The 23,198-nt window shown below is 34.7% G+C and overlaps 1 protein-coding gene across 3 annotated transcripts in view; it reads left to right on the forward strand.

Annotated features, from left to right (window-relative positions):
* FSTL5 (follistatin like 5) overlaps nucleotides 1-23,198 on the forward strand; it is a gene marked incomplete at both ends in the record, with an annotated part of 244,126 nt that overhangs the window by 173,796 nt on the left and 47,132 nt on the right. For all 3 annotated transcript variants that reach the window (XM_084204181.1, XM_084204182.1, XM_084204183.1), the window contains 3 exons: nucleotides 3,866-3,986; nucleotides 11,467-11,628; nucleotides 13,481-13,615. In XM_084204181.1, the coding sequence (XP_084060307.1) occupies nucleotides 3,866-3,986; nucleotides 11,467-11,628; nucleotides 13,481-13,615 (418 nt within the window). The remainder of the gene's footprint in view (nucleotides 1-3,865; nucleotides 3,987-11,466; nucleotides 11,629-13,480; nucleotides 13,616-23,198) is intronic.

Genomic DNA, 23,198 nt, shown 5'->3' on the forward strand with positions numbered 1-23,198 from the left:
TACCTGATCAACTCAGAGACATGATGTGGGGTTTTTTGCCTTTCCCCATTAAAAAAAAATCAAGATTTTCCGTTAAAAATAAGGGAAATGCCCCCACACAGAGTGTGTTATCATTATAATTTAACTGCTATTAATAACCATCAATAAAAAAGGGCCCAAACAATATTTTTTTTTCCCTTTGTTGTGGATTTGGTGAAAACTGCAAATAGAAACAAAGGTAATATGAAAAAGTATGAATTCATAATATTTGGTGTTCACTAATTCCATTATTAAGAACACAATAAATTTTTTTTTTTTCTGTTTGAGGATAATGTAAGTAAGAATTCACTTCTTCAGGTCACATAGCCTATGTACTTTTCTTTATTTAAAAAAAAAATATTTATACAAAGCAAAAAAACCCAAAAAGCTATTTAGGAAAGCAATGTATGGGCAAAAAAAAAAAAAAAAAGCTGGAAAAAAAAAAGAAAAACCAAAATGGCACAAACCAAAGCAAAAATACTCCTAGCTTCTATGATGATGAACAAATTCAAGCAGTCTGTTTCATTTTATGTTCTCCTGTGGGGACAAAGCTAGGAACAGTCTTTCTTGAGGTGTTAACGAAGAAATGCTGGAAAATGGTCATAAATTCTCTCACATGCAAAGCATTAGCATATGAAAGCAGGTTATAAACCCCAAGGATATAATTGCTGAATCAAAATAAAAAAATCACCTTTAGTTTCTGTTTTATAAGCAGTAAGAGAGCAAAGCAAAGATTCACTATCAAATTGAAGTCTTTCTTTATTATTTTGCTCATTATTTGTAAGACATATCATGATTTGTAAAATGCCAAGTTCTTCAGGAGAACAGAATTGTAGTGGAATCATTGTTAAGATAATTGTTCAATTCTATCTTTTCATGTATGACAAAAATAATTAGTTTCTCAATGTAATTTTAGAAGCACCCTGCCATTTCTATGTGAACAGTAGGAGAACAAAAATTGAGCTTGTAGCAAATTTTTTTTACTCTCATCAAATATGTTTTCCAAAATATAAAAAACACCCCTTTTCTGTATTTGCTGTTGTTGATTTTTGAAGGCTCTGTTTCAAAGATGTTTGTGTGTCAGTATAGATACAGGGTTATTTAAATTACTCAGCTTGTGAGTTAGTCAATAAAACACTAAATACTTGTCAACATGCAGTGTCAAGTAGCTGGGTCTGTACTTCACCATCCCTTTTCAAATGCTGCTTACACCATTAAGTTCACTTTGTATTGAGTGGTTTGCTTTAATTAACAAAACAAACATTGAACTCAGTATAACAATAAGCTGGGGACATTTATTTTGTAGTTGTAAAAAAACCCAAATCAAACGACCAGACAAAACTCACCACTACCAACAAAACATACTGTCCATAAAATTCTAACTCTCTGAGAGTCATCATGTGTGAATTCTATTGAAATACTAATATAAAATAACCACAGGAGTGTTTCATCTGTGGTTTCTATGAAAAGAAGGGAGAAACCATGCACAGGCACAAGTTTACTAAGAAAATAGTGATGGTACCTAAAGATATCATATGCCACAATGAATCAGTTAAAGAGCTGAAGCAGGTAGGTATGCTTCAGAGCAATATCTAATAATTTAGCATAAGGAATGTTAAATTAAACTAGTCTCCAGACTGCATTGTAGCAGCTGAATTTTTCTACATTCCATCCTATGCCCTATTTTGTCCATAAATAACTTTGGCAGATATTAGGCAAAAAATTCCAAATGGTAATAACAAAACCCATTTTCCAGATAAAATGTAAGTACCTGTAGTGTGGCTCTTTTGAATAGCTGTCCTTTCATCTTCCACTAATAATGCTGTTGAAGAACGCTTTGAAAACATGTGTTCAGCTGGTAAGGGGGAAAAAGTAAATTGATCTTCTGCTTCATATATTTTAGAAAGAGGTAAAGATCAAAATATCCAATAAGGAAGTTTTTTGAAGTTAGTTGGGTGGGTTATTCTGAAGGGGAATTGTGTTGGTTTGCATCATCAGTTAAAAATGAAGTCTTAAAGAGGGTGGCTTTTTTTGATCTTTGCAGTGGTAACATGTAATGGTATATTGAAGATTTGGTAGAAATATTTTCTGTGTAACCAAAGTGCTAATATAGAAACCTATAGTTATCTTTAGGAAGTCAAGTTATTGATAGAATTGCCAGGTAGGCTTATTTTTTAGGTGTGTTGTTTTGTTCTCCCAAGGATCAGCTAGCAGAACCATTGGAAGCACAGAGTTGTGAAATGTGAAATTTAATTGCCCACACATCTTTGGATGAAGAAATACAGAGAGACATGTGTTTTTTGAGTAATATTTTAAGTGTATTTAAAGAAAGAAAACTGAGAAATTAAAAGGAATTTCATAGAGATTTCAGTTTTCTTGTGTTCTCTGAGTAAGAATAAAAAGAAATTAAAAGGAATTTCTTAGAGATTTCAGTTTTCTTATGTTCTCTGAGTAAGAATAAAAACTGGAAAGTGAGAACTGAAAAAAATTAATCTCAATAAGTTGGAAAAGTTGTAGGTGAGATCATGGAAGAATGCAAGAATAGTCATAATTAACCAGAGGTTAATGTAGCCCAGTATTTCTCATTTTTAAGATCCAAAGGACAGAATGTAAGAATAAGGCAGCACATAGTAATATTTTGTATCAAAGTTCTTTTACTGTGCAATTTACAGTGACTGAGGTATTGTACCTGAAGTTTTTGGTTTTGCAAGCTTTTGATAAAGTCTTCATGGATTTGAGGACTTTATAGAGAAGGTTACAAAGTTTGTGAATAAAAAAATAAGGAAGAACTGGTTGGGGATATGGAGGTGAGGACGACCTTGGCTACAGTGACCATGAGATGGCTGAGTCAAGGAGCCTAAGAGGAGACAGCCGGGAAAGGAGACTTCAGCCATTCAAGGATGTGCTTGGAAGAATTCCATAGGAGATCGTGCTGAAAATAAAAGGGGTCTAAGAGAGATGGTTGATTTTCAAGGGTGACCTCCTCCATACTCAAGAACAGGTTTCACAATGAACAATAAATCAAAAGCAGCAAGAAGTCTGTATTAATGAACAAGGAGCTCTTGACATAACTCAAATAAAAAGAAAAAGACATAAGGAATGACGGGTGACCTAAGAAGAGCCTGGAGATCAGGTGCAGATAAGGAAAGATGAAGCCATCCCAGAATTGGATCTGGTCCAGAGATTTGAAGGTCTACAGAGTTTCAGGACTATATCAGCAGCAAAAGAAAGGGGAAAAAATAGACCTTTTGCTGAGCTGGCATGGGACCAAAAATGTACTAAAAAGCCTCTTTTCCTAGGTCTTGATCACAAACATTTGCTTTCAGGAATCCCAGAATCCTGAAATCAGTTTTTACAGCAGTAGTTCTTCTGTAATGTATCAGTGAATCTAATGAGAAGAATTGAAGAAAAACGAGGATTTTTTTTTTTTTTGTCATGTCTGCTCATTGCAAAGGATGGCAACACTTCCACAGGATGTCATTTAACTTGTTAATTTTTGTATAGATTTAGTTTTTCTCTCTGGTCGGGTGCAATTCTCAACAGCTTTTCTTCTGCAAATAACTGTCATAGCTAAGTAAACATATTGCTTCTGCTGAGTTTATCTAGTTGTTAAAATAAAAGTTGTATTTTCTTTTACAGTCACAATATATGTAGCAAGATTGAACAACTCCACCATTCACAAGTATAATATTTGAATTTCAGATTACTGTCAGATATGCTGGTTTAATATTTGAGATGTGTGATGTCTGATATTTGCATCACAGCTTTGTTGCTGAGCTGATGAGCATAATTGCTGTAGAGATGTGGGTTTAATTATGATAACCTTGTTTTTAATCTTTCCTGGTAGGATTTTGGAGATGATGGGTCCTTGTACATCACTAAGGTTACCACAACTCATATGGGAAATTACACCTGCTATGCTGATGGGTATGATAAGCTCTATCAAACTCATATTCTCCAAGTGACTGGTAAGAAAAAATGTTCTAATTATCAAGTCATAAGAAACCTGAATTTTGTTAAGCAGATCTGTTGTGGCTTTCCTACATTTTTTGTATTGTGTTACATTTTAATAGAAAAAGGTGTATAATTTTTTCTTCATTTATCTCCTTCAAATAACCTTAAAAATAATGAAAGACAATAATTTAAATTTATTGCTTCCATAGAATAACTATTAAAAGGTGTAAAGATAGTCCAGAGGACTTGCTTTGCACCTGTGTGTTATGCAGAACAGTAAGTGGCTTATATATACATATACACACAGGTAAAGTAGGTTTTAGTATTAATTTAGTAACCTGGGAAACATGCTGAGAAAAATAAATGTGTACGTTTCTTGTGTTAAGGATGTTTGGTTCAATGTAAGATTTATAGAATGCACTTCCCTGAAGATTTTGTAATTGATGTAGGCTTCTAAATTCACATTTATGTTATTGAAATCTACCCATGATTTTAGTAGATTAGCTTGAGGCACCTGGATTTCAAAACTTGATCTTTACATTTTCCTACATCTGTTCAAGTTCCAGGTAACGCCTCATTGAATTCTGTACTTGGACAAAACTTAACTGCTTTGATACTGGTGCCCTGAAGACAGGCCTTTACTTTCCCTCAAACTGTTGTACCCTACCCTTTTTCTTATATGCCATTTAGTTCCTAAAGTATTTTAAGGAATTCTTTTCCACTGATGAAGGGTCTGCTTTATCATCATTGAAGTTTATTTATTGTCTCTTTGTTTTCTTAGAGTGCTTTCATGTTATTTCAATTCATATTTATCTTTGACTCTTGAGACTCCCTTTCTGCTGTAAACTACCAGTGTTTTTCATTCCATGTTGTTGTTTAATCCTATCCAGAATCATGTTTGACCTCAATCTTCTCCAAATTTACTTTGCATTAAGAGGCTCTGTCTCTCTCCTGAGGCATACTCTAGCCCTAGTTTCCTGGCCACTGCTGTTATCATCATTCTTTGTTTTTTTAGCTATTAATCAGTTGCGTAAGCCCTTATTTGGCTGACTTTTTTTAACATCCAAGAATGCTGAAATATTTTCTTTTATTCTTATCTTTCATGTATATACGTATGAAATACAGCTTCCAAGATTATTTTGGCTTTTAATATGACTCTTCTTCTTTTAATAGCATTTCCCCCCTTTTCTGTTCTTAATATCTTTGCATTTTAAATCCATTTGACACTTAGTGCTTGTTCGCAGTTACGTAAACATTTTGTCTCTGCTATGTTTCTCCAGGAAGCTGGCTTGTAGTATTTCTCTATCAATATATTTCAACTTTTTTCCCCCAGTTTCTTCCCCTCCTGAACCACAACATATGGTACATAGAATGTTGTCCCCAAGCTAATGGGGACATGGCATCAACATATTTTCCGCTAAATTTTTCTTCTGGGATTATTTTCTGTCATTTAAAAAGCCAGGTAGCAACTATTGGCTAAACTAGTGAGAAGACTGATGTGCAGTTTATTAATATTTTAATTCCTGAAGACATAGCAGAGTTCTTGGCAAGCTGAACATCTTAGTGGGTTCTTGACCAACATTCTCCTCTGTTTTATGGGGTTTGGTTTACCCTAAATTATTAACAAAATTATATTCTTATCAACACATTCTTGACCAATCCCAATGTGTAAATAATCACCCAGAGGTGCATAGCAAGAGTTAAAATACTAGAATTCATGTTTGTCTCAGTTCAGCACATAATGAGGCAAAACTCCGCTCAAGTTGAAGAAGGTTTTCTGCAAGACCAGAAAATCAAGAAACATAATTTGAGAGAGGTGAAAGAGGACAAATGTAGTTTTTCCTGGTGATAATGTGTCTGACAGGAAATTGGTTTTTCATCTGGAAAACACTGTAAACCTCAGATAGCTGCTCTCCCAGAAGCTGGCACTGGAGTGGTACCTTCCTAAATGATTTTGGATGTTGATATTTTTGGGAGCAAGAAACAGGAAAAGGAGACTTTTTGAGCAATAGGATTATTTGCTGTGCGTGTTGCGGATAAATTGAGTTAAATCCACTGAGATGAAAGGTCAAATGAACAGCTCTTCCACAGTTTAGATCTGTACTTCTAAGGAATAAGCTTCTTAAGCACAGGCATGATGGTCAGTACTTGTAGCTGTGATAATGACTAATTAATATAATGATACTTGTATTAACTGGAGAGTCAGGCAAAAGGTTAATGGGATAATGAGACTAGGCTGATCACAAAGATTTAATGTGAAGGTTCAATGAAAACAATGTAATTAGATTTTAAGTTCTTTCTTGGTTTCCATTTATCTATAGCTATATATTTTTAGGAAAAAAAAATATATTTCAGGCTAGTATGCAATTATTATAGATATAAATCTGATTTACTTTTAGGATTAAAATCTAAGATATTTTTAGTTTTGAATTATCTGGCACAGTAGTAAAGAATAATGAGCTTCCTTTGGAGTCTTAAAAATACATTAATGAGCACTTTAAAAGACTTGTTTTATGGTGAAATAATCAGTCTACTCTTATACAAATAATATGGTAAAGTAAATATTGTGAGCAACCCTATAAGTTGATATTTTAAGCCTTTTCATATAAACTAAAAAACAAAACCAAAATAAAAAGTTGTGATCAGGAAGAAGTAACTCTTTCATGACACAGTCTTGATTATTAGCATTTACATAATACTTAAAACTTTCCATGTATACAATTTTGAGATTGTATGACTCTGAGGCTATATGACTAAATGAATTTGAGTCTATCAATTTGATCTTTATTTTGCTTCTAATACATCAGTGATACCTAAATAAGATCAGCAGTTCTGATACCTTAGGGTAAAGAAAGGAGAGCCCAGTCCCTCGGCCGGATGTAAGCAGGGAATGTGTAGTGTCTGAAGAATTGTTTGCCAGCTTAGTTTTTCCAAAGTTTCTAAGTTTAAACAAGAGTTATTATATATATATATATATATAAAAAAATAGAAGAACCTAGTTCACTATAGCTATCCACTGTTTTTTTTTTAAACACATGCATTCTCCTGGATTCAAGACAGCTAGAATAGACTATTTTCTTACTTCCCTCCCCCATGAGACCCAACTGAAATAATGCTCAAGAGGTTTGATAGCAAGTGCTAGAGCTATTAAATAGTTATATATCCACCATATTTGGAACCAAAAATCTAACATTGCTTTTTGAATTGAAAGATAAGGGATATAGAATTTATGTGTTATACTTTACTCTGCTAAATGCAAATGTGCAATGTCTCCCCTCCCTTTTTAACATATGTCATGATCTCTTCCTTTCTAAAGTGAGCTTTTTTAGCTTAAGACATCTCTTTGAAAGACAGTGTGAACACTCACATTAATTATGTAATTAAAAATTTATTTCTGGTGATATTTATTTATTTATTTATTTATTTATTTATTTATTTATTATTTTCTTTTTTTTTTGTCAGTTACACCAAAAAACCCAAACAAAAACCAACACAACAAACCAGAAAAAAATCTGATTCAAACAAACCCCAACTTGTCACATCAAATTGACTATTTAGACTGAGCACAGCTGCACTTATATTTCAGTTGTCTGCAGCGTGCCTCAGTGGCACAGTTCTTTCTTAGTGGAATATTACAAATAGTCTTCAGGGTAATGTGAAATAAATATTATAATGCAAAACAAGGGTCGAAAAACATTTCTAGTTGTATAAACCTGTCAGACACAGAGTTGGTGAGGAAAGAGGAAAATGGCAGCAAATAGAGGAAAGACATGGCAAAAAATAAACCCTACTGTCATGCAAGAACCTCTGTTCTTGGAAAAACAGTGCTAAAGGGAACAGGATCTACTATAGAAATAAGGGACGGTAAAAAAAACCTCAGACATATTTTCACCTGAGCAGGTCCTCTCCTCCCTTTCGCAACTCCTAACAACCCTTAAGTAGTTAATTTAGCAACAATAGCATTTTGTCATGCAGGGTGAGATTTTTTTTTTTGGTTTAGGAAGAATTGGATTTCAGTTATAATATTTTCTAAAACTTTTTTTAGCAATAATATTGCATCAGAAATATTGCATACCCTTTGCCCAAAGAAAACTCCTCTTTCCTGTCAGTGAAAATTCTTTGAAATTGAACTGTTAAAAAAAATTATCTTTACATGTGCACAGTAGAAGTCTTTCAAGGTGAGATAGTTAACTACCCATAAGGTTTTATATGCAATTAGAATATTTCACTGGCACAAAAAGAGACTAGAAGTATCCTGGCATATGTAGTCAGAGCACAACTAATTGCAGTGCCTTGCAATTGGTGATAAAAGTTGTTTCTGTTGCTGAGATGCTTGAGAGTGTTCAGTGATAGCAGCCCAGTCTCTAAGGAAGTGGTGGTCCTTGCTTTTCCAGAGACAAGGTTGAAGAATGAGCCATTTGGCTTTGCTGCAGTGGGAAATCTACAACATGAGGTGGGCTACCTAAAGGACCTTGTGTCAAGAAATGCTGAACAGGCAGACGTGAAAATTGGACTTTACAAGTGTGGCAGAGCAAGACTGGGAGCTGAGGTGCCAAAAAATATTCAAACCACTGCATGTGCAGTCAAGCAGAGCCCATTCTGAAAAACACAGGGGGGAAGGCAAGGTCTCAGTATGGAGCACACAGTGCTATGCAGGAGGAGATAGAAGAGGGAAGAAATGGAGGGGAAACAGGAGTGGAAATGTCAGGCTTGAGATGAAAAATTAAGATACACTTCCATGAAAGCAAAGTCCTTTCCAGAAAATCAATAGAAAACTTAAATCTCTGATATTTATATGCTCTTCCTCTCAGCTGGTAGTCTAAGAAACTAAAAGCCATATTATCTAATTTTTAACCTTTTCCCATGTTATTTTATTACATTTTTGTGATTTGCATTTTGGGGTTATGTAGAAAAGACTGTCCTCTCTAACTGAGTTTAAAATATCCCTGAAACCTACTGTTTTTTGCATCCTATCTGAGATAAGGTAGATTTGTGCATTTCTTGCAATGTAGAAATGTAAGGCATTTCTATGATCTAATGGGACAGCATGCTGAGACATCTCTTGTAAATAGTTGAATAGGATTTGAAAATATTTAATCTCATGCCAAACTACGCACAGTTAATTTTTGATCTTGTTATCTTCTTTCATTATCAACTGATACTTCTTCCTCTACCCAGCTGTGTTTTGTGACAACTTAAGTATTCCACACTTTTAGGAGCTGCATTAAACAAAACTTTGGTGAATAAGAAATACATTTCCTTAATCTTATTACAGTTAATATTTTTTTCATTGTTAGAAACAACCTCAAGCAATTTGTCTCTATAAAAAATATTAAAGATATTATAAATAATTATTCATCTAAAAAATCTACATAGCAGGATTTTTAAATCTTGCCTAACCATTGATTACCAATAGGAATATGTGCACTGTGATGTCATACATCTTCTCTCTGACACTATTGGTGTATGTAGAAGATTTTTAGTTGGTAAGCATATACTGCAGCAAGTTTTCAAACCTTGGAAAAGTGATGTCAACAATTCTTATATTTTGTTAATAAAGAAACTCATAAGACTGGTCTAATGCATAGGATCACAGAATCTGCTGAGTTGGAAGGGACCCTTCAGGATAATTTGAGTCCAACTCCTGGACCTACACAGGACAGCCCAAGAGTCACACCGTGAGCCTGAGAGCATTGTCCAAACACTTAAAGAACTCTGTCAGGCTGCTGCTGTGGCCACTTTCCTGGGAGCCTGTTCCAGTGCCCAGCCACCCTCTGGGCGAAGAACTTTTTCCTGAAATCCAGCTTAAACCTTCCCTGGCACAGCTTCATGCCACTCGCTCAGGTTCTATCACACCACAGAGCAGAGATCAGTGCCTGCCCCTCTTCCCTTCACGAGGAAGCTGTTACTGCAGCGAGCTCTCCTCTCAGTCTCCTCCAGGCTGCACAGACCGAGTGACCTCAGCCACTCCTCACATGGCTTCACCTCAAAACCTTTCACCATCCTTGTGGCCCTGCTTTGGGCATTCTCTAACAGCTCAGTGTCATTTGTGTTATGGTGCCCAAAACTGCACACAGGACTCGAGGTGAGCTCACCCCAGAGCAGGGCAGAGCAGGACAATCCTATCCCTTGCCCAGCTGGTGATGCTGTACCTGATGCCCCCCAGCACACCCCAGGTTTGCCCTCCAGGGCACTGCTGACTCATGCTCAGCTTGCCATCAACCAGCAGCCTCATGTACCTTTCTGCAGCACTGCTCTCCAGCCCCTCATTCCCCAGTTTGTACAACCAGCCAGGGTTGCCCTGTCCCAGGCACAGAATCTGCCATTTTCCTTTGATAAACTTCATACAGTTGGTGATTTCCCATCTCTCTTATTAGTTGAGGTCTCTCTGCAGGACCTCTCTGTCCTTGAGGGACTTAACAGCTTCTCGCAATTTGGTGCTGTCAGCAAAGTTACTTAGTATTCCTTCAAGTCCTGTGCTGTGTCCAAGTCTTTAATGAAGATGTTGAAGAGAGCTGGGCTGAGGATTGAGCCCTGTGGAACCCTGCTGGTGACTGGATCCCAGCCAGATGTTACCCCATTCACTGTGACTCTCTGTCCCTGACCCGTGAGCTGGCTGTTCACCCATCACATAACACAATTATCCAGCTGTGTGCACATTTTGTCCAGAAGGATGCATGTCTTGTTTTACATCTTAATAATGATCTGAATAATGGGGCAGACTTCCACCTTCAACAGTTTTGTAGATGGCACCAAACTTGGAGGAGTGGCTGATAGACTACAGGGTCATGGTGCTATTTGTCTGACAGGAGGGAGAAATGAACCAGCAGGAATTTAGGAAGTTCAACAAAAAATGCAATAGTCCTGCACCCAGGGAAGAACAACCCTGGTGCACCAGTATATCCTGAAGACCACCTAGTGGAAAGCATCCTGCTGGCAGGGAAGGACTTCAGAGCAAAATCAGGTTGAGCATAAGCTAAATATGTGTCCACATGGTAAAGAAGGAAAGTGGTATCGTGGTCTGGACAGGTATAAAGAATTATAAACCTGAACAGGTTTTCTGCATGTAGAAGGGATTCTTACTAGGTGTTTTGGAAAGAGGGGAAAGGTGGAGATGAAATGTTGAGATTTGTGAAACAGGGCAATTAAAATCTCTTTACAACATATCATGACTCGCTAATTGTACATTAGTCATATTTTATAAAGAAATCTAAGGAAAAATAAAAGTCCTATTACTGAACCACCAACTATTGAAGAATTGAGGCTTTCTTCTTTGATACCACAGTGAAAAGAGGTTTTTCTCACAGAATATTTTTTCTGCTTCATAAATTTTCTGCGACAGAATACTGCATTGAATGTCGCTGAATATCTGATGAGTACCACGTCTGTATGTAGTTATATATAGCTGCAGGGGTCTTCTGAATTGCTTAGAGTTATTTTTCTTAAAATGAAAATAATGTTCTCCACTAAATTATAATTGTTTTCTGTATTCAGTTCCACCAGTTATCCGAGTGTATCCAGAGAGCCAGGCGAGGGAGCCAGGTGTGACAGCTAGCCTTCGGTGCCACGCTGAAGGTATTCCAAACCCACAACTTGGTTGGCTGAAAAATGGAATTGATATCACTCCAAAGCTATCCAAACAGCTAACTCTTCAAGGTAAAGAGGTGTATTTATTGTTTTCTACATCTTGCTAATGTTTTATCCATGTATCATTTCCATACTAACTGTCCTTCTTCCATAGTTTTAATAAAGGCTTGAAGTCTAAAACATTTAAAAATATGTGATTTCTTCCAGTTACTCCCCAAGACACGTCTTTCAAAGCATTTTTGTTAGAAAAATGACTCTACTTACTGGCAGGATTACCAGGAAATTCCAGTATGCTCTTCTCTGTTTGAAAATGTGCAGTATCTCAGTAGAGCAGGCCGCGCATGACCTGGTCCCACTCAAAACTGATAAGAATCTTATGAGATTTGGGGACCTGGTAGTAGAAAGGACTGGAGGAGAAATACCTGAAATGGATGTGCTGTTTTCTCAAGAGTATCAGCAGACCTCTGTGGGAGTGCAAAGACATTGCATGCACACACACAAGCCCTACCTCTCCTCCCAAAATACCCAAACCTCTCAAACCCCAAAAACCTGAAAAAAACAAAACCAAAAAGCCCCCAGTGGGAACTAAAGGAAAGTCTTACCTTTAGCACCTGTTCATTTCTATTATCTTCAGGGCTCAGCAAAATCAGTAGACACGTTCAGCATAAAATCTTCATGCTTCAGTCTTTCTGGTAATTTTTGATAGCTGTAGAAGAAAAAAAACCTCCTGCTGCTTGTGTTCCCTTCAAAACTTTCTCTCACTCATCAACAAAACCAGGATGTGTAGTTAAGATAGGACAGCACTGAGCCTGCCCTGTAAGAAGCAGTGGGACAGATATGGCAATGCTTCTCTGAAGTGTTACTTCCCCTGCAGGTGTCATAGTCCCCTGTTCTTTCATGTACAACTCTCCTGGATATTTGTGAACAATTGCCTTGCAGAAACGCTTTCCACTATGAGTAGAAAGTGATGAACTTCTCTTACATTGCAACATTATCTTAATTTCTCCTGTAGGAATTTAAGGGGTTTTTTTTCACCTTTCTCTCTGTTCCGTATATTTATGGCAGATAAATTAAAAGGATTCTTCTGTAAGCAAAATACATTTAATTCAATTTTCTAGCATGGAATTATTTGAAATAAAATTTTGAAAATCTCATTACATTTTCCCTGTCTGTGCAAGCTAGAAGGGTGCTACGCAATGCCCCTTTTAGTCCATACTTTAGAATACCTACAAAGCTTGGTTTTTGTATAGTTCCTACAGCTGAACAAGTATACTGTACTTAAAATTCAATGAGTCATTGTTCACACAATTATTCACATCACATTATTTAAAAGACCTTTGCCAGTGGCACCTGGATTATTTGCTGACATTTCTACGCAATCTGACATAAAATTCCTGAGATTTCCATAAGCTTCTACATTGACGTAGGTGAAAAATTTCAATGCACCTGTTTTTCTGTTGTTACACTGCAGTCACACAAAACCAAAACTAACTAGGTGCCTCTGGTTAGGAACAGCAAATTAAAATTTTTATTTATACATTGGATGTTTGGCCTGTTATATTGCTTGGGTTATTTTGTGTAAAGGAAATGATGGTGTCTAGTAACCAAATGCAACATAATAAAAACCTAATATTTACCTGACTTTAAAAAAAAATCACAGTTATTTAAATACATATAAAACATCAGATCGATATTTGTCTCTGAAGTACAAAATCAACTGAGGCACTCTGAATAACTGTGAGATGAAATAGTGCATGTAATTCACTAGCCAGTTGAATACCTTTGGACTAATTTGGCATGCCTCCAAGTTATGAACTCAGGAATGAAAATGGTTTAATTAGTGTAAGCAGAGAAACCCTTCTGAATTTATAATCTGAAAGCACTAGCGTGTCTGCATGTTGATTATTTCCTCTCCTTTCAGCAAATGGTAGCGAGGTTCACATCAGCAATGTGCGCTATGAAGATACAGGAGCATACACTTGCATTGCCAAGAATGAAGCAGGGGTGGATGAGGATATTTCTTCTCTCTTTGTGGAAGATTCTGCTCGAAAGACTCGTAAGTATTGTGAGAAGTATAAAAATACATGTTGCCCACATTCATTTAATCAGTATTAAAAATTAAAACTATGAAACGTTGAATAAATTAAAATGAGTTTGTGCAGATAGCTGATTTAAAAAAATAAAGTTCAGTTATTGGTATCCAAGAATCACTGAAGGCAGAGTGCGCAATCTGCAGTACATTTAGAAGTAAAATGAAATCTCTGATTCATTGTGTGAACCAACATATTTTTTACATTGCTGGTAAATTTTTGATAGTTTCCTCGTGAGAGATGTGTTGCATACAAAGGGAATGTGAAAGGAAAAAAAGGAAAGGGATGTCTGTATATGGCAACTATTAGTGTGTTTTCCAGTGGTTGATGTGGTGTAGGAGGAAGACCTTTCCTTCCTGTCTGTTCTTGACATATACCAAGAGTCAAAACCAGCCTCATGATGTGACAGTAATCATATGGCTTGATCTCACCTGCTGAAGTGCCTGGCAGGTCCAGAGCAGTTCCAGCCTGCCCTTGCTGCCTTGTGCCTGGAATGAGGAGGAACAAAGAACACATTCACTCCTATTTTGGGAGTTGAATGTGCCAAAGAAATAAATATCACTACTAACAAGCAGTATTCTTCATCCTCTGTTAACTGGTAGTGGGATTTATAAACCCTGTTTTCCTATTATTTGTATAACAATATTTTTTTCCTCTTACCCCACTTTGCTTAGAAAAATCCATTCCTGAGTTTATATTTCACCCATTTTTTGTTTGGTTTTGTTGGTTGGTTTTGTCTGTTTGTTATTTTTCTTTTGAATCTCTTATTTTAATGAATACTACATACTTATTAGAAATACATCCAGTAAAATGAGAGTTATCTTACTAGTGAGTGTGATTGCATTAAATTAAGACATTCCTGTTTATTTAAAAGCATATTCAGCAGTGTCAAGTACTCTGCAGGATACCAGTGGCAGAATTAGTAGTACTGCAAGTCTGCCTGACACTTAGAAGCCACAGGACATTGAGTTCAGTTACATATAGGTTTACTGTGCTTCAAATATTTCAGAGGAAATCTTCCATGCAGAAAAAAAAAATATAATCTAAGTGTTGATATCTTTACTTAGCTGCTTTAAGTAAGACTAATTATAACTGTAATTTTTCAAAAGCCTTAACACAGATTTTTAAGTGTCATGAAAATTACTGCTCAGACATTTTTGGGAAGACACCTGAGGATAAATAAGTTGTTTGACCATGCAGAGCTTCTGGTAATCTGGTAATGTGTAGAGCTTGGCCACTTCCATTTGCCTCTTGCATTGTGTGAAAAATATTGTGAATGTTGCCAAATTTCAAGACCCTGACAAACTCTAGTTGGTATATGTTTAGTCAAAACTTGTTTGGCCTTAACAACAAATTATTGTAGCTGACTAGCCAGTTTGCAAGTGTTTTAGTTAAGTTAGTCAGTTTAAGTTCAGTTAAGTCAGTTCTGATCTGCTGTGAATATGTACGGATATCCACAACGATGCAGAAAACTTTTTTCAGGACTTGTAATATGATCTAATAATTTTAGATATGCTACCTTAGCAGGATTTGTGAAATCATGTGCCATACAGTGAACATAGCTTGTAACAAATACTTTAATATCTACTAGCAGTAAGTTATAATGACCATTGGTGTCATGAAAGATGTAAATGAAGGAAGACAGAATATAAACCAAGTCATTTCTATGACAATTCATCCATAAGATATAGTCCTTTTCATTCCTATAAAAATAATTTACTCTGCAAGTTCTATGTTGTATGTTGAATGGGAAGCATTTTACCATTATGTTCCTTGGCATTTGAACATGGTTTCCCAATAACTGATCCATGTGCAAATACTCATAAGCCCTAAAGATGTATAATTTACAACATTCAAATTTAGGTGGAACAGATATTTAGATGTTAAGCTCCAATTTGTTCAGAATCCTATTTTGGTACATGCAAGAAGAATAAGGTATGTACTTGTAAAAAAAGCACTGACTCTCAAAATCATTGTCACAACTGCATGAACAAATTGCAACAGGTACACATTTTTATAGATGCAGTTTAAAAAGCTGCTGCTGTTTTTAAAAGAAATTTCTTTGCAGGGAGGAGTTGCTAGCATTGGAGAGCTGCTATCAAAAGTTGAAGGGCCTCATTATTAACTCTTTTCTGTTTGTTTTTATATTTCCTCCAAAACTCTTCATCACACATTAAATTAGGGATTATTAAGGAATAAAATCACACAGGTAAAACCACCTGGATAGGATTGTGGGCTTTTTTTTTTACCCCACCCACACATATTAAGCACAATGATACAGTTACTTCTATTTCAAGACTATTGATTAGGTCACAAGTTACATTCTAAAGATAGTCTCTGGTTAATGTAAATGTGATTCTGTATTATCTGATATAAACTATTTCTGTCATTTATGACATTTTTTATAAATTATTTTGCTTTTATCCTCCTTTAAGAGAATAAAGCAGACACACTTTTTAATTTTTTTTGGGTTCCTTATTAGAGGGCTCCCTTTTGGAAATCTTAGGATACTGTTTTGAATAAAATAAGATTAGATTCTCTCTTGCTTGTCAGTTAGTCTGGGCTTTTCTCCTTTGTAATGTCATATAAGATAAAAATCAAAGCAAAATAAAAGCATTTCTGAACATTGAATTGATTTTCTATTGAGAGTTTAGTGAGAACTTTACAGTTGAGTTCTAAAATATAAAGTACAATTGCACTGCCTTGAGCATGACAGTAATCTCAAAAGCGTTATAAGAAATGCAGAACATTACTCCATTACCAGTGCATATATTTTATTTCCTAGAAAGTGTAATAGTCAATGTTCACAGTTGTACTTATCTGACCCATTTTTGTGTGCATTAGAAAACTTGGGGGTTTAATGTTACTTTGCACAAAAAAGCTAAATTTTTTATTATTTTTGTGTGGAATCTTGCTTTCAATGCATCCCAATTTTATTAAAAACTCAGTTCAGTGCTTTGAGAAAAAAATAGTATCTGTGACAGAAAGGGCATGGCTAGTTGATTTCTCTGTAAATTGGTAATTTAAACAGCTCCTAAGAGATAACACTATATTTTCTGCTACCTTGGACTAAATAAAAATCTGTGTCATCATGGAAAAGTAGATTGTTAAATAATAAGCAAACCTTTATGTCACCTGTCTAAAAGTGCTATCAGATATCTAGGTTTTCATAATTCATAGGATTGTTACAGATTCATGTAATGCATATATCTGTTTAATAAAGAGAAAAAGAATGAGGCAAAGCTTTACTGAACTGTGGGAAATGTGATCCTAGTAGAAAATATAAATTTATGCAATGTGAAGTATGAATTAAGGGTGTTAGGAACTTGTTTATTTTGAAGTTTCCAGTTTCAGAAATTTGAAGTCCACTTACCAAGAAAAGTCAATATACTTTGATGATAATTGTTCATCATCAGGATGGTAATCTGGACAGAAGTGAATGGAAAATACTCTGAAAATGCTTTGTCATCCAGATCTGTTCAGTAAATGCCAGCACTGAACAGGGAAGCATTGCTCTGTCTCACATAGGTAAAATTTTGAATAGTGGATGATAGTCTTAAGGACTGTTTGACCTCCTCTTAGCACATCAGCCTTTTTCAATGTGCACTAAAAATATGACTTCTGAAAACATGCTTTCATTTTAACATTGTCTTAGGTGAGAGAAATGAAATTATTTTTAAATACTTTAACCATGCCTTTTACCAATTAACTCATTCTATAGGTGAAATTTTATATATTTTTTAACTATGTTCCAATACAGGGATCCTTTTTGCTAGATTTCTGAAGCTGTAATGGAAAGTTTGAGTTTATATTACCTATAAATGTTTTAGTTTATATTACCTATAAATGTCTCTTACAAGTACTGATGATAAATTTCTACTGCTCTCTATTATCAGATCCTGTTTAATTCCTCTGGTGTTGATAATAGCAGTAGCATCTGAAATACTTCTGAATGTGAGAACTGTGCTGTTTTGATTCTCTAGAGACTGCAAATTCTCTCTTTGCTGTGAATTCCATTTTCCCTCAAGCCTGCAGTTACAGCCATTGAGAATGAGATAGCTGGTCTGGTTGATAGCTGAATAACCCCTGTGGTGACTGGTAAAAACATTCTGGGGATTAATGACCTGGTCTAAATCTCATTGAAGACACAAGAGTCTCCCCTACTGTCATGATCCTCTAATAATACCTGAGACAGCTCAGCTGTGTTGGAAGGACTCTCTGGTGTAATCACATTTGTAAATACAAATAGCAGTTCAAAATCTGGTTTTATTTTCATTCCAACGTATTTTTGTTTTTCAGAACTGGTATTGCATGGATTCATAGATTTAAGCATTTTATCTAACTCTATTCTTCTACATTGCACAAGACATTAAATTGCATTCTGTTCTGCCTGAACACAGAGCTAATGCTTTGTTTGCCTGAAGTGTGTCCTTACAGAAATGCATATACCTGAGTCAGACATGCAGAGTCAAAAAATCCCTCATTCCTCTTGGTATTTTGCTTTATTTATTAATCAATTTCACTAATACAGACTAATGCTTAGTTTCAATTTTGAAGTCAGTTTTTCTTTCAGTTGCCTCCTTTGAGTCTCTCTCTTTTTTCCCCCTCCAACAAATTGACCTCTTAAGAATTCTTGTCCTATGAATATATGAATATTGATTGCAAATTCTCACACACACAAAATATAAGTTTCTCATAATAAGACAGTTACCATAGTACTCATTCTTTTTGTCTTGAGAATTCTAATTGCTTTAGTACAGTTTGTTTGTTTTTTTTAAAATGAGTGCTGCCCTTTGCACAAGAAAATGTATTCTTTGTTTTTTTAATGTTCTGGAAAGAGAAATATTTATTTGGTATTTTTTTCTTCCACACCCATTAATTCTTTATCACTATTTTTCAGTAATACCAGCAGTGGAAGTTTGTTTATATGTTTATCTCCTATATGCTATCAGACCTCACTTTCCAAATCCTATTCCTTCTCACCTGTCTCAGTTAGACATAGTCTGTTCTTTATTTTCCAAGACATCTACATTTCAGTTTGGATAAAACAAAATTTAATTTATTTTACAGAGGAGCTAGACACGGTCATTCAAACAGTTTGTTGAAGCTATTGTTTATCTTTACAGGTAATTCACAGACTTGTTAGGAAATGATTTTGTATTTGTTTACAGACCACTGATGAAAGTGGTTAAGACACGATTCACTACCTGTTGCTCTGGACGTGGTCCAGAACTTTCTCCTTCACCTTTTACTAATGATTTAACTACATTTTCAGATTAATTATTTTGGCAGTTTTTAATTCTATTAATATATATTTTACCATTATTAAATAAGTCATATTTAATCAGAATATTCTCTCTTAACAAATCAGATGTTTAGCAAAATTATGGGTTACAGCTATATGAATTTTTACATTAAAAAACTCCTATTTACATTAAATAAACAATCAGGTTTGTCTGTGAAGACCTGGTCTCTGTTAGAACATATTAGCTGACTAAAATTTTATTGTTTCTTTGATTTCTTACTGAATTTAATTATATGCAAGTGTCGCCTGTTCTTTTGTCTGGGTCATATAACCCAGTCTAACTAGCCTGCAGCTACCTGAGTGAAGTTTCAGGAAGTGGGGTGACTACTAGGAGCAGATATAGTGGTACTTTATGGCACTCTTAAAATTTATGATGTACTCTGAAATGTATTCGAAACTTATTGCACTAGACCAGCTGAAACTTTTAGCAAGTATTCTATGAACTGCATTTGGACCTGGTTTTTTAAAATATTTGTCTTGACTACACATCATTTACCCTCCTTTTTAGTCCTTTGTAGAGCAGAAGGTATTCAGTCAGGCTCTGGTTTCAGTTATTATCCTGCTTCTGTACAAATGCAGGACAAAAATATTTATAGAAGAATATTGTCAACCGAACATTAAAAAACCCAAACTTGTTCATTGCTGCTGCTGTTTTTAAAAAAGCATCAGCAGTATAATTTAAGCCTTGAATAGCTCTGATGTGACAATGCTTTTCTTCCACCTTTAGCAGCAATCTGTGATGTTTTCCAGGGTTTTTGCTGCTGCAATGGTATAAAGGAATGTCAGACAGCCGGAACCTCTTCTGCTAGCAGAAAAATAGGATTTCATTGGAACTAAGACTCCTTATTTTCTTTAGGACTCCAATTTCTCTCTTTTTGTAAACAGGTTCTATATTCTAGTGCCCAGCATCTGTGCAGCAACTGATAAAAGATAGCTTTTCATTTTCTAGCTTGCAGTACGTGCAGGTACATTTTAAGAGACTCACAAATCTTAAATTAATAGATAATTTTCTTCTCCATACTACTGGATTTAGCATCATTTAAAGCATGAGCACGCAAATGGACAGCTCTGCTGTAGATCTCTGTTGATGACAACATATGATATTCAAAAGCACAGATTGGATCAGCCCAACTCCTAGAAGCCATATGGCAAACCAAAGTCATCACCTCGCTGTTGTTGAAAAACTGTTTGGAAGCTGAAGAATTTAAGTATAGGACAAAGATAATTTGGAAGTGTATCTTGACAATATATTTATGAGAAAGGCGGAGTGGGAAACATGTTACTATTTTTTTTGTTGATACATGGTAGAAGAATAATTTCAAAGAAAGGAGGAAGAAATTACAACTTCCATCTGTGGAATTTATTTATTTATTTAGTGAGATTCCATTGAAATAGTAGTTGGACCAATGGAATTGCTCCAAAATTTAATTTTTAATGAAAGTAGCATTAACAGACCATGGAATATAATACGTAGCTAAATATACCAAATAAAGTAGTTTGTTAACTTAGGAAAAAGATAGCTAGGAAGACTTAAAATAATAATGGAATATTTAATATAAATAAAAGAGTAGAATATATCACTGTAATTTGATACACATATGGAATATCAGATTACACTGAATATAGGTTTTTTTTTCCCTAAAGAAGAAAATCTGGTAGTGTAGAAAACAGAAAAATAAAAAATAGTCATCACCAAAGACAAGTGAATATTTTCAGGGGTAATTTTCAAGTACTTTTATTTTCTTAGCTACTAGTAAAATATTTTGAAGTAAAGTAACTTTTAAAATCCATATTTTTTTGGTTGTTTCTGGATAACTTTGACAGGTACTTTAGATGTGCTTTAGTTTCTTTTCTGTTTCAATTTGGATTAATTCTACTATACTAGAGCCATAGATCATAGAAACTCATGCTGTTCCCTTTCAAGTGAAATAGTTCTGTGGGTTTGTGGGGTTTTTTTTAAATATTTTAACTTTTCCTAAGTATTTCTAAAAAATTTTGTTAAAAAGTGCAGTTCAGTTTGTGATTGATTAATATGACTTCTTAGGTGTTTCTCTAAATTTTTTTTGTGACGTATGTACTCACCTTGGGGAGACAGCTGTCATGATAGAGAGTTATCAAGTAAAACTATTAGGACATTTCCAAGACCAGTTTGGAAGTACTTGATGAACTTTTAGTATTTGGTAGCTTTTATTTTAGTTATCAACCACAGGCTCTTGTGTTACTGAATTCACCAACTTTGACATCATCATATATGTCAAAGTAATTTATCCTATGGTTTCTTTTACTTAGTCACAAAAAGCAGAACAAAAGCTCTCTTTTTGTATCTCTTGTGCGCTGTATCTTAGGACTAAATTAAAAAAATAGAACTGTTCCATGCCATTAAGTAGCTCTATTTCTATCTGTGCCTTTTTTAGGTAATGTCATAGTCTTATCACCTAAAAAGATTATGTGATCTGAATGCTACTGACTTGACAGGTTTATGGCCATCATAAGCAACAAGGCATCTCCACTGTCTAGAACTGGGAATAAGACTAAAAGCCTTTTGACTGTGATTTATGGCCTAAATTCTCTCTGAAAGGCTTTATGCAATTTTAATAGAATCTTCCTGTCATGTCTGATACTGAATGGTACCTATTTACCTAATTTTCTCAGAGATAATTTATGCTGGCATTTTATTTTACGGCAGAGCTAAACAAGTTTATACTTGTTGACAGCATTGTGGGCGAAGACTTTATTTCAAACTTCCAAGTAATTCAGCTCATGAACCATTTTTCCTTCCTGCTAGTGTACACTGGATTGAGTTAATGTGCTATGGGAAAGGACTTATGCATGATTCATTATAAAGAGTTATACAAAATGTAGAAAAATCAGGTAACATGTTCATATTTGAACAAAATTAAAGTGTCAACTGTTGACTTTTAACCGATAAATAATAGTCTAATATGTAAAAACCAGATCTTTGTTGTTGTATTAATCTAAAATGAAATTGAAGTGCATATTGCATAAGAACAGACTGGAATTTGGATAGAATTTGTAATGACAATTATTTTTAAGATACTTGAAGCAAGCAATAGATAACTTTAAAAAAAGTGTTGGTTTCACAAATAAATTAGGTTTTATATATTTGCATTTGTATATAAACAAAACCAATCTGATCTTCTTATAGAAAAAGAATTAAATTAAAAGTAGATATGTGATTGTGGAATCACAGCAAAAATGTAATTCATGTCAACCTCATCTTCACTTTTAATGCAATTATTTCTAATATAAAAATAATAATTAAAAATTTATATTGTTCAGCAAAAATATAGTAATTATGTTATAGATTTGCCCTGTAACATAAGGGCAGGTTTTTATACGTTAGAGATGTGAGAAAAATGAGTAAGTAACATATACACTGTCTTTATTCTCTGTTTAGGGTTAATCAAAACAATTGACAATGGTGGTGGCTATGAGTGAAGTAAGGAGACAACGTCCCTTTAAAGATTTTGAAATTACTCTTTTAATGCAATTCAAAGTGCAGCAGATTATGATAGCACAATTCTGAAAAATTATGTTGAACTACACATTTTTTTGTAAGACTTTATTGCATTTTCCTCATTGTCCTATTTTCTATTACATCTGCTTGTGATCTCTTGCCATCATGGAATCGAAGGCATTGAAAAGGGAAAGTGGCTTCCTATCTTTTAATTGATATCCATTTTGTTTGAGTATGTCTAGATATATAGTATTGCATGCTGATTACTGAAAATTTGAGCATCTAATAATGCCAAAAGGAAGTAGAAGAGTTACATTTAGTGTTCAAACTCACTCAATGTAAATTTTGTCTACGCACATTTTATTTCCAAAATGCATTGAATGTTTCAAGAAAAGAAAAGTAGGGAGAAATAACACTAGTTGACAGTTGAAATCTTTGAAATTGTCTATTGAGACAGAAAAGTAAATTCAATGAAATTTATTACTAATACAATAAGAAAGAGAAGGATACAGAATTTATTTGCAAAGTGATATTGCAGTACCCTCATTCATTTAGTACTAGAAATACTATGGATTTTTGCAGCTGTTATTTCATCCAAAGTGGATAAGAATTTACACTGCTATTAGTCTGCTGCAGAATTTCATGAATTACTGAGGAAAGTTTTAGTGAAATATGTGCAACCTATTACCATTCAACCAACACAATGTATAACAAAGATGAAGAGCAGGCATTCAGATGTTATATTAGCTGCTCCTAATCAAAGGCT

Source organism: Fringilla coelebs (genome assembly GCF_963513975.1).
Source record: "Fringilla coelebs genome assembly, chromosome: 4".
Taxonomy (NCBI): Eukaryota; Metazoa; Chordata; class Aves; order Passeriformes; family Fringillidae; genus Fringilla; species Fringilla coelebs.